The following is an 11666-nucleotide window of genomic DNA, read 5'->3' as shown; positions in this document are numbered from 1 at the left end:
TGGAGCCTACAGCTACTCAGTAAGCTTCGCCCCCGCCACCCTGACAATTTCTTCACTAACAACTGGCATAAAGTAAAACAGCGGATACTGTCTTTTTTTTCCTTCTACTATCACAAAAGAATGGAATTTTGTGTGTCATGAGTACTTCCTTTCAAGTTCTGTTTTTTTTGTTTAGTATAGAGGGCATATAGCTATAGTGATGTAGTTCCCACCTGAAATTTTGTAGCATGGCGCACGCTATCTTCTTAGTAGCCGTCCTGTGGCTCGCTTTGTTCGCATGGCTGCCACGGTCTTACTGCTGGATTGATGGGGCGCATGCGACCTACTATGGAGGAAGTGATGCGTCAGGAACAAACGGTAACAGGTCTTCTCTCGCAAAGGGGGCGAAAGTCTCCCATCCCGTTGAAAGTTCTCTATCTCCTTTTTTCTACCCCAAAAACTCACACCTACAAAACATCTGCAATTTTAAAGGCCCATCGATAGTATGACTGTGCAAAGTAAGTCTCATTGTGGGCAATTCCTTAGTACATTCCTGCATTGTCTATTAATGTGCGTGAAGCTCAATCAGTCTGCAATTACCTTCAACAGACGGTGCTTGCGGCTACGGGAATCAGGTTTCCCAAGGTTACGGCACGATCACTACAGCTCTTAGCACACCTTTGTTCAACGGTGGCGCTACATGCGGGGCCTGTTTCGAGGTTCGATGTTGGGCCGACAGTGGTTGCTTACCCGGAAATCCGACGACTGTAGTGACGGCTACAAACTTGTGTCCTCCTGGAAGCAATGGCGGGTGGTGTGATCCACCAAAATATCATTTTGACCTGTCGGAGCCTGCTTTCTCTCAGATAGCTTATGTGATAAATGGCCATGTGTCCATTCAGTACCAAAGGTCCGATCCTGTTCACGCTTTCCTGATACAACGAAATGAAACTGAATCGTTAATCAATTCCATGCTGCATCTGTACCTTACGTGATTTCCGGTTCCTTCTTGTCTGGCAGAGTGCCTTGCGTAAGGTCCGGCGGAATTCGTTTTACCGTGAATGGCCACCCTTATTTCAATCTGGTGCTCATTACAAACGTTGGATGTGCTGGCGACGTCGTTGCAGCATCCATCAAAGGTTCTAATACAGGATGGATACAGATGACCCGCAATTGGGGCCAGAATTGGGAAAACGGCGATTTGTTGCAGGGACAAAGCTTGTCATTCCAAGTCACATTGAGTGACGGCAATACGGTGACCTCGTACGATGCAGCTCCTTCCACATGGCAGTTTGGCCAGGCATTCTCCGGGAGCCAGTGCTACTAACTAGTCTTCAAGGAAATGTTACTGGCGTATACAACTACATATCTATTTTGTAATATTGCAGCGGTGAGGTAAAGGAAGTCGAGGTGCGCCTTAAATCGCTACCCACTTTGCTTTATTCTTGCTGTGTTATAATAATAGAAGACGCGGCAAGAATACTATCCATAATGTTACGTTAAAAAAACATATATATATATATATATATTACCTTCAACCGTGCGTGTGTATAGATGGATTTCTGCGCAGAATTGTCATACAAAATTCGTGAAAGCAAATTCCCCATTGTTCACGGTAGAGGTTTTGGTAACCGATGCTGCAGATTCCTAATACAGGTCTGAAAGAGGCCCGATTGCATCGCTAAGTTCTTCGACCTGCTTTTAATCTGTAAAGAAAGATAAGGAATTCGTTGCGTCTTACATTCACGTGGTAAAAGCTTGGCTTCGAATGGAAATAGACAGGGACGGAAGGGGAACCAGGGACAACAATATATACCCAAAGAAAGGTGGAGGCTAGAGTGAAAGAGAGATAAGGTAGAGATTTCAATTTTAAAGTACCAACAAATTACTTGAAAAGGCATATATGCGAACAAAAGAAAACCATGTAATTTATTGTAACTCTCCTAAGGAAACTGGAGGAAACCAAGCGTAAACTAATTGATTGATTTTAAGAACCGACTATTTCCACCACCTTTAGTGTGTACATCTACACTTCTTATTAACACATTCAAGAGGCCCTTGATTTCCAAACTAATGGCTTTTCTTAGCTAAGAGCTTTCTAGGTTTGCTAAAATTCAATTAATTTATTGGGCAAAAGAAGGTGGTCTAACCCAAATAGGCCCACCGAGTTGGTCAAAACTCCTATTAATTAATTAGTTGGTGTGGGGGGAGGGGGGAGTGTTATATGAGTGGTATCAAATGAGGAGAATTCATTTAAAGAAACCATTTCAAAGCTCCACCACCATGTTTGGATTTAGGACTTGAATCCAAAACTTTAAGATTTTCATGAAGTGTCTTATAAAAAATGAGGCTAGATGAAGTGGTTCTTAAATAGGTGAGAAATTTATATTATCAACCATTCACAAAAATATATATTTACACCCAAGTTGATGAAATAAACTATCTTAGCGTTCCATCCAACCATATCAGATTGAAAACAAATGACCATTCCACACTCTAAAATTTGAAACAACTACCTTTCCCAAATGTTCATGTGAAGATCGAAGATGAATATGACATTAGCGATGTATTGTTTACCACCTAGGAAGTACTCGAACATTTTCACTCAAGGTATTGCATGTTTGGTAATAAACTTCATCTTGGTATAAATCTTTGTGGCTATAGAAATCTTTTGCATCATCATCAGCCATGCTCCTTCAATCTTGTGGATAATAAAATGCTGGGCTTGAACAAAAGCAATGCGTTCTACCTACTTGCTTTGATAATTCCTAAATTCCACAGAGCAAATGTGAGCTAGATGTACCCTTCAAGGGATGTACACAATGTAGGAATTGGGAACACAACATCCAACAAAATTAGTATCAAATACATTAAAATTTTTTGAAAATGAAATTCAAAAAAAGAAAGAGAAATAATTTAGTAATTGTGCATTTTGAGTTTGTACATCTTTATGACTTATAAAGGAAAAAATTAGAGGTTTTTTATATTCTATTATATAAACACATACGAATTTTGGACTTTCATACATACATACACACACACACTTTTCTTTTTTTTGGTGGAAATTTTGTTGCTTTATATTACAAAATCACTATCCCAAAACGAGATGTGGAAAAATACATCACGAGAAGATCTCAATATAAGATAGATACACATCAGGATCTAGGTACTTAGTTTGCAAGCAATCATAGAAGGATTTCTGCAAAGAATGCCTAGAGAAAGAAAAACATGAAAAAGTAGGATCACCAAAGAATCTATATTTCTATCCTTCCATAGAGTCCAGAGTGCTCAGTAGCGAACCCAAACAAAAAATAGATCAAAATCTTGTCTAGGTGGGTGTATCCCAAAGATCCAGAAGAACTTTCCAAAGGTAGCATTTGGAAAGCGAGCTCGTAAACGCTGCCCAAGGAAGCTTCAAAAATCACAAGTATTGGAGCAATGCCAAAAAAGATGAGGCACAGACTCCCGTGGAGCCAAACATCTGCGATGACAAACTCCCATGGATTCAAAATAGGAAAGGGAGATGGCAAATGTTAGAGATCACTCAAGTGACTCCATGGAAGATATTTTTCATCTTTTTGTTACTTGTTCGCATGCCAGAAGAGTTTGGAAATTAATTTAGATTGAGTGTGGAGAACCTATGAATTGGAAAGCTATTCTACTAGGACATGCTTGCAAAATAAGGCATGAGCCTTGGTTCCAAATAAGGGCCCATGCTCTATGGTTCATATGGATCTCTCATTAGGGGAGAATCAGGGTCTCAAAAGGCCTCATAAGGAATGGATTAAGAAATGGATTAAGTTAATACCAAATGAACCCACTATGGTAACCCATGGGCTAAGGGTCCCATAGCATTTACTCAATTGGCGTGGTTACCTTTATTTTGAAATTGATCAAACTTGGCCTTTAGATGGAGGTGGATGGTGGATGGATCAAAGGCCTAGGATACTCACAATGGTTGGAGGCACCTTTGGTGGGCTCCAAACTGGCAAGAGTTGACAAAAGGGGTCTAATAAAGAGGGATAAGTCGCCATATATTGCTATGGACCATTGGATCTTGGATAAATCAAAGGTGGAGATGAAGAGATCAAATCAAGGGCTGAGATCTAGGTGCATTTTGGAGGGTGGAGATGAAAGCAATTGATGGAGATGAGATCAAGGGATGAGATTGAGGCACTTTTTGGAGGGTGGAGATGAGATCAAGGGATGAGATTGAAGTGCATATTGGACTTGGATTTCAGTGCCTTCTGCATCCATCTCCTCTACTAGATCTTGATGGAATCAAGGGCCCATATTCTAGCACCTTTTTCTTCCATCTCCACCCTTGGATCTATATCTGGATGGATGGTGGCTGAAAATGACTTGCCTTTTATTTTGATCTCATCCATTAGATCCTTCCCTTTTTCAAGGGTTTAGATTTAGTCCCTTTATCCTTTGATTGTATTCCTTGGGTTTAGATAGACTTGATCTAATGGCTGGAAGAGTTCTACTCAAAATTTGAATGTATCCCTCAGATTGTATACCCACCCATAAATGCTCAACATGGCCTTTTGTACACATCAACATACCATTACCCCACACAAAGGAGCACTCTCATTGGTACACCCCAAATCTCTCTCTAACCCCTTGAAATTAGGAAACACTAATTGAGACCCCATTTTTCCCCTAATGAGAAATAACTTTTAGTTTAATCATAAAGAGCTTTGTATGATGTCTTGTTTGCTTCATGGTGGGATAGGAAAAAAGATGCCTTGATTTCCATATAAGTGCCTACAATATGGAACACTCCATATTGAATGCTAATATCTCAAGACACAAATGCTACTGCTTTATCTCTGATGAACACACAAAGTTGCTTAACTTCTTACAGAGGAGAACTACTACAGCTGGCCCCTCCACTCATTTCCTTCTACTACTGTTGGTGCCCCTCCACTCATATTCCCTCTATTGGCCTCTCCACTTAGTTTCCTTCTGTTGCTATTGGCCCCTCCATTCAAATTCACTCTGCTGGCCTCTCCACTTAGTTTCCTTCTGTTACTACCAGCTCCTCCTCTCAGATTTCCTCTATTGGCCTTTCCACTGAGATTACTTCTACTGCTATTGGTCCCTCCACTCGGATTCCTCTTATTCAGATGTTTGATGATGCCATTTTCTTTGCTCAGCTTCTAGGATAGTGAGGACATGTCTATTGACCCTATCCAGAGTGTACTTGCTGCTACTCCTACTAGAAATGTTCCTGAGGTTCTTGTTGCTCTTGTTGTCTGTGCTAATATAGCTCATACTACTGACTCCAATGAGGAATCCACTAGCTTCTCTTTTCATGTTAATGAAGCATATCTCTCAATATCTATTGAGGAGTTTACTGTTTTTAGTTATTACTAGTCTTTTGTAAGAGAGTAAGCTTATGTGAGGTTCACTCACTAGTATTGGATGAACTTTGATGATGTACAAAATTTGCTCAAGTTAATATAAATCACTTTTTTTTGCCCAAAAAAAAAAAAAACTAGTTGGAAATATTCCTACATGCCAAAAGTTGCCCAAATGGAAGAACTCCCAACAAAACTCGCCACAAGAAAACCTGTTGTCAGAGTGGAATTTTCGAATTCCAAATCTATCTTAATCTCTTCCACCACCACTTGGCAGTGTGATTCATTTTCCATAGCTTATTCACCTTGTGAGAAACCCATGGTGGAGGCAAAAGTACTTTATATGAGGGTCAATGTTTGCTTGGGTGTAGCCAATTGTGGAACTATTTTTGGGGCCATTTTAATGCCACGATGTGATGTGCTTCTACGTGAGATTTTGAATTTGGGGTAGACCCGTGCTCTCACCAAAAAAAATTTTGACATCATGATGCTGCACTAGCGTAATAATGAGACGCAATCTATTTATTCTGAACACCGTAGAGCTCGACACATGACAGGTCTGCCTTGCTTCACGTAGCGCATTCTCTGACCTGACTACAATGTGCATCTTTGCACTCCTTTACATAATGCAGTCTCTAGCCTGACCACCTGTCATCATGCAACCTTTTGTTGCAACTTTTCCACCTGTCACTGGGCAACATGCCCATGAGATGCCCATGTAGATCATTAAAATTCATGGAGAGACCATTGTGCTAGTTCATGGCATAATAATAAGACACAATCTATCATTCTGAACACCACTGCAACATAGTCTCTAGCCTGGATCACTTATCATTGCCCATCCTTTTGTAGCATCTTTGCCACCTGTCACCAAACAGCGCGCCCATGCAGATCAAAAAAATTCAAGGTTGGCTTGGAGTGACCACTGCACTAGCTCTTGGAGTTATGGAATTACCTATTTTTACTTATTACAGAAGGAGATCTATGATGACCATCGCATTGAAAAATAGAAGGAGATCTATGACAACCACTGCATTGGTTCTTGGAGTTATATATTAAAGCACTTGGAGGAAAATGTATTTCCTTGTGCAACTAAGGAAAATGCAATTGACGATATGGCCCTTTATGAAGAGTCCCCTCTAGGGGCAAGGGCCATGTCGACTTATGGCCCTTGCCCCTAGAGGGGACCGTTAAGAGACATATCATCAATTGCATTTTCTAAATTTTAATTGTATTTTTCTAGATGTATCTCCATGCAACCACCATGGTGGGTTGTTGGGGCTATTTTTGTAGGATAGTTACCACATGGTAGCCTCTTATTGGATGCACTGAGTATGAGGGGGTCCCATCCCTCGCCTCCTTGCCATGCATAGCCTCCTTCAGCCCCAAGCAAAAGGCCACCGTGATCGAAGGACGATCCATCTATTACCTCATATATACCAAAGAGCATTCATTATTCTTTTTACATATGGAATTTCTCCCCAATATTCCATGTGTCACCTATCAATAGCCCTTTAATATTCATATATCCAAGGAGCCACCATGAGGGGGGTTAGGAGCACACAATTAGGCCCATAATTCCAACAATTTTAGCACTATTCTGGTCCTAAACCAAGGAAAATGTAGTCCTAGTTTATTGGTATTTTAGACCTTGTTGCAATAAATCCAAAATAAGGGCAAAAGTATTCCAATCCACTGTGGTGACTGGAGGCTCGGTGGTGCCATCTAGATAATCAACTACAATTCATCGAGAAAATTTGAGAAAAAGAGATTACATCTACATCCAGTAGTAAGTTATGTAAAAATTATACTGAGAGCAAAAATTAAACAGAAGATCTTACATTTATTAAAACTCCTGGCAATTGTTGAGAGCCTTAGAGGCCAAAAGATTATATCTAGCTACCATAATCACTCATCCATTGCTGAGTGGTTTATATTAAAATTATACTGAGAACCTAAAATTGAGCAAAAGAGATTACATTTGTAAAAACTTAGCAAGTGTTGAGAGCCTTAGAGACCAAAATAATACATCTAGCGAGCCAAAAGGTCGCTAAGAGCCTTAGAGGCCAAAACATTACATCCAGCCATTGCTGAGTGGTTACTATGAGCCTCGTTGAGCAAGAGGATATTTGTACAACACAGTATTGTCAATTGCTGATAGTAGCAAAAGGATATTTGTACAACTCAGTATTGCACCGGTCCAACTTACTGCATTCGAATTTTTTGGGGAGCCAACAGAAGAGATGATGGAGAGGCCAAAGACTATGCACATTGCCAGGTCTTAGATTACAGCCCCCCCAACAAGACGAGAGTACTCTGCTTTGAAAATCATGAGCCCCTCATGAGCGCTTCATCAACATCTAGGGGGAATCCATACAGCACAGCCATATAGAGGCCAAAGGTGTGCATGCCATCCAAGCTGGTGACATGCAAATTTGGGGGTATAGAACGAAAGGATTCCACAAGAGCGAAAGGATTCCACAAGAGCCAGCATTTCCAGTCCTACAAAGTGTAACGCAATCAAATTTGGGGGTATAGAACGAAAGGATTCCACAAGAGCCAGCATTTCCAGTCCTACAAAGTGTAACGCAATCATATTATATAAGAAGGCAGAAAACGTTGCATCGAGGGGTCCTAGTAGTAATAGGTATGGTGAAGATGAGTGGGTGAATAGTGGAGTGGATGAGTAGGGGAGTAGATGAGTGATGAGAGTTGGAGGAGGGAGCACAGAGCAAAGTAGAGTGAGGGTGGAAGTGAGCTTGAGGGGTAATTAACTGCCAGCCCGGTGGAATCTACCTAATCACCTCTAATCACTCATTACCATGCACTTTACTGAGCATGCAAGCTCAATGACTAGTAAGCAACTGCACTCTATTGATCATGCATGCAAGCTTGGTGGTGGTAACTGGCAAGTGAATAGTTATGGGCCACTACAATGGCTAGTAATTCACTGCTAGATCGGTGGAATCTTAGCTACCACCACAGACGTGGTTGGTAATCTTAGATGCCACCACTGAGGGAAGATAGTAGTAATTACCACAGACATAAATCATGAAGCCTAATCACCTTTAATAACTCATTACCAAGTAAGGTAGTAGTGGTGCATTGAATTAGTCAAAATTCAAGCCAACCACCACAGTGGATCTCACCTTAATAGTTCCTTATAGTCAAGCTACATACTTAAGCCTCTGCTATTCCATCCCCTTCACTATTTTGTCTTGTTTCCCTCTCGACCGTTTCTTTCTCCCTTGCACTCGAACTACAAACTTAAGCGTCCACTATTTCATTTCCTTCATTGCTTCGTCTTCTATCCCTCTCGACTGTTTCTTTCTCCCTTGCACTCGAACTACAAACTTAAGCCTCCACTACTTCGTCTTCTATCCCTCTTAACTATTTCTTTCTCCCTTGAACTCTTCCTGCAACTTATATCCCCTCTCATAATGAATCCCCCTAGACACACCAAGCTCTAAAATGTGTCAACATAGTTTGAAAGCTCCTCACATAATCTTTGCTTCCCCTCTGCACAGTCTAGTAGCTGTTCACATAATCTTTTCGCCCCTCTACAGCACAGTGCGAGAGCTTCTCCTCCCCTGATCTTGAACTCACTCTTCAAAAGCGTGATTTAGATGCTCTCAACAACTTCATCAGGTTAGTAGTACAGGAGGTGAACGTGAAGGAGGGACAAATAGTCTACCAAGGTCAGAAGATTACCATCACTGAAAGCATGATTGAAAATGCACTAGGCCCAACCTAGAGGCAATTTGCAAGCACACTTCTTGAAGAAGCAGTGGAAGAGACAGGATATTCTAGATGTATACCCCATTAGGGTAGAATTGGGGTCTCCAAAGGGCCCCCAATTAATGTTTCCTAATTTCAAGGGGTTAGTGAGAGATTTGAGGTGTACCAATGGGAGTGCTCCTTTTTGTCATGGGCAATGCCATGTTGAGGTGGCATGTGCATAATAAATGCCCAATGAAATAGGTGGTTTCAATTGGAAAACCTGTGGTTTGTGCTCAAAGCAAACCATGGATTTTGAGGAGAAAACCACCAAGTTAGGGGAGGAAGAAGTGGTGCTTCCACGTGTCCTTTTGCACCAAAATTTTGAAAATTGCCCCTACAAAGTCCAAAAAAGACATTCAATGCATGGCAAGTGGCCTTGCAAGTAGGAGGAAGGGAAAAATCCATGAGAGTGACATGTGGCATTGCACTTCCCAAAGCAAGCACCAGAATAGTGAGCAACCCCCATGGCTACCATATGGCACAACTTGCCACCACCCGTCCAACCCGCCTACCAAAAAATAAATGCATGACTGGCACGCCTATGGAGAATGGAACCCAGAACCTCTTGTGCATCATTCAAGAGCTATGACTACTAGACCACAAAGCCAATTGTGACACCTCTTCCTACCATGTGAAATATTAAATAGCCCCATTTCTTCATTTGGTGGATCCTTGAGCATAAATGCAAGGCAAAACCATGTACAGTCTTCTAAAACCACCTTGTCCTCCTTTATGACCCCTACATGTAAGATTGTATTAGGGAAACTAATCTTTTGCTAATCCATTTCCCATGATGGCAAATCCAAATTGTCATCTCAGTTGCTAGAGTTGCAATGCAATTGATTACATCTACCCTCAAAGGGATTTTGGTACATAGCTTCAAAAGATCAAAATGTGAGTTAATGTAATGGATGTTATTAGAACTATATTTTAACACGAGTCCTTTCTTGGCTGGCAAAAGTGGCATGTTGGTTTATATACATCTCTCTCTCTCTCTCTCTCTCTCTCTCTCTCTCTCTCTCTCTCTCTCTCTCTCTCTCTCTCTCTCTCTCTCTCTATCACACACATGCACACGCACACGTACATGCATGCACACACACACATGCATGTGCACACACACATGCACACACACATGCACACGCACATGCACACACACATGCACGTGCATGCACATGCACATGCACACAGACACGCATATGCACTGTTATGGATAAATTTGACCAAAGTAAAAAGGCATAAATATGAGTATGTGGTTGTATGTGTGGCAATAGTATAATAAAATATGGAGTGCATAGGGCCCAGGGTTGAGGTGGCAGGGCATGACCATGTGCCACCCTTCCATGTAAGAGGACCCATAAGGTATGTTGTACATAATCCATGGTAGTAATATTATAAAATGTTAAGGTGGCATGGCTCCTCCATGTGCCACCCCTCCCCCTAGGTGGTCCCATGCCTGCATTTAGTGAGATATGGCTCAAAGTCCATGGGAGAAGTAATATAAAATAGGTGGAGATGGGTTATTCCCTCCATATAGGATAGGCCCATGTGGGGAAGGTATAGAAGGTCCAAGAGTGCAAGTTAAATAATGGGGAAAGTAGGATGAGGTGGCAAAATTCCTTGTGCCAACCCTCCACTTGTCCTCCTAGATGTTTGAACGTATTATAAAATTGGGAAGAGACTAAGGGAGAATCATAGACTTGGGATATGGGAGTTATATATGTGGAAAAATGTGGCCAAGCATTATTGCACACAATTGAGAGTGCGTAACTGCCTAGTCCACATGGGAGACTCTTCCACACACACCATGCATGTGGGAGGATGCATTTATTGGGAGAGACCCTCTCTCTTGGCTATAAAAGGAGGGGGCTATTCCTTGATGAGACACACTCATTCTTGTAAAGCCACCTAGCTAGTACTTTGATATTTCCCCTCATCCTTACTTTCAAATAAAGCATGACTCTCTTCCCTTGATGTCTCCATTTCTACATTTCTCCTCCACCCATGTACATACTCCTCTTTCCCCTCTCCTTCTCCCCTTGTGCCATAGTCTCCCTCTTCTTTCCCTCCCCTCTTAATCCCTCCACTCATTCTTGTAAAGCCACCTAGCTAGTACTTTGATATTTCCCCTCATCCTTTGATATTTCCACTCATTCTTTCCCTCCACTCATTATTGTAAAGCCACCTAGCTAGTACTTTGATATTTCCCCTCATCCTTACTTTCAAATAAAGCATGACTCTCTTCCTTTGATGTCTCCATCTCTACATTTCTCCTCCACCCATGTACATACTCCTCTTTCCCCTCTCCTTCTCCCCTTGTGCCATAGTCTCCCTCTTCTTTCCCTCCCCTCGTAATCCCTTTTCCCCACCCATGTTAACGCTCCTCCCCTCACGTTCCCTATTCCTCTATGGCCCTCAAGCATCTCCATACCTATCCTCTAGCATCTTGTCTTGATTTCTTTTCCGGCTAATAGAAATGGTGTGGCTGTTGGGATCGAAATCTCCACGGCTAGTGGTGTAAAATCTATTGCTCCTACGACTGGG

The 11666-nt window shown here is 41.7% G+C and overlaps 1 protein-coding gene across 1 annotated transcript; it reads left to right on the top strand.

Moving 5' to 3' along the window:
- Nucleotides 1–227: 227 nt before the first annotated feature.
- On the top strand, nucleotides 228–1306 carry LOC147906194 (expansin-A11-like). Its single transcript, XM_087388940.1, has 3 exons — nucleotides 228–357; nucleotides 589–889; nucleotides 1000–1306. Exons 1-3 carry the CDS (start codon nucleotides 228–230, stop codon nucleotides 1304–1306), a joined length of 738 nt encoding a protein of 245 aa, XP_087245066.1.
- Nucleotides 1307–11666: the final 10360 nt, after the last annotated feature.

The sequence above is a fragment of the Dipteris shenzhenensis genome, chromosome 1 (assembly GCF_047967505.1).
Source record: "Dipteris shenzhenensis isolate YYH24624 ecotype China chromosome 1, Dip_SZ_1.0, whole genome shotgun sequence".
Lineage (NCBI taxonomy): Eukaryota > Viridiplantae > Streptophyta > Polypodiopsida > Gleicheniales > Dipteridaceae > Dipteris > Dipteris shenzhenensis.
This window is presented reverse-complemented; position numbering and strand designations above follow the sequence as displayed.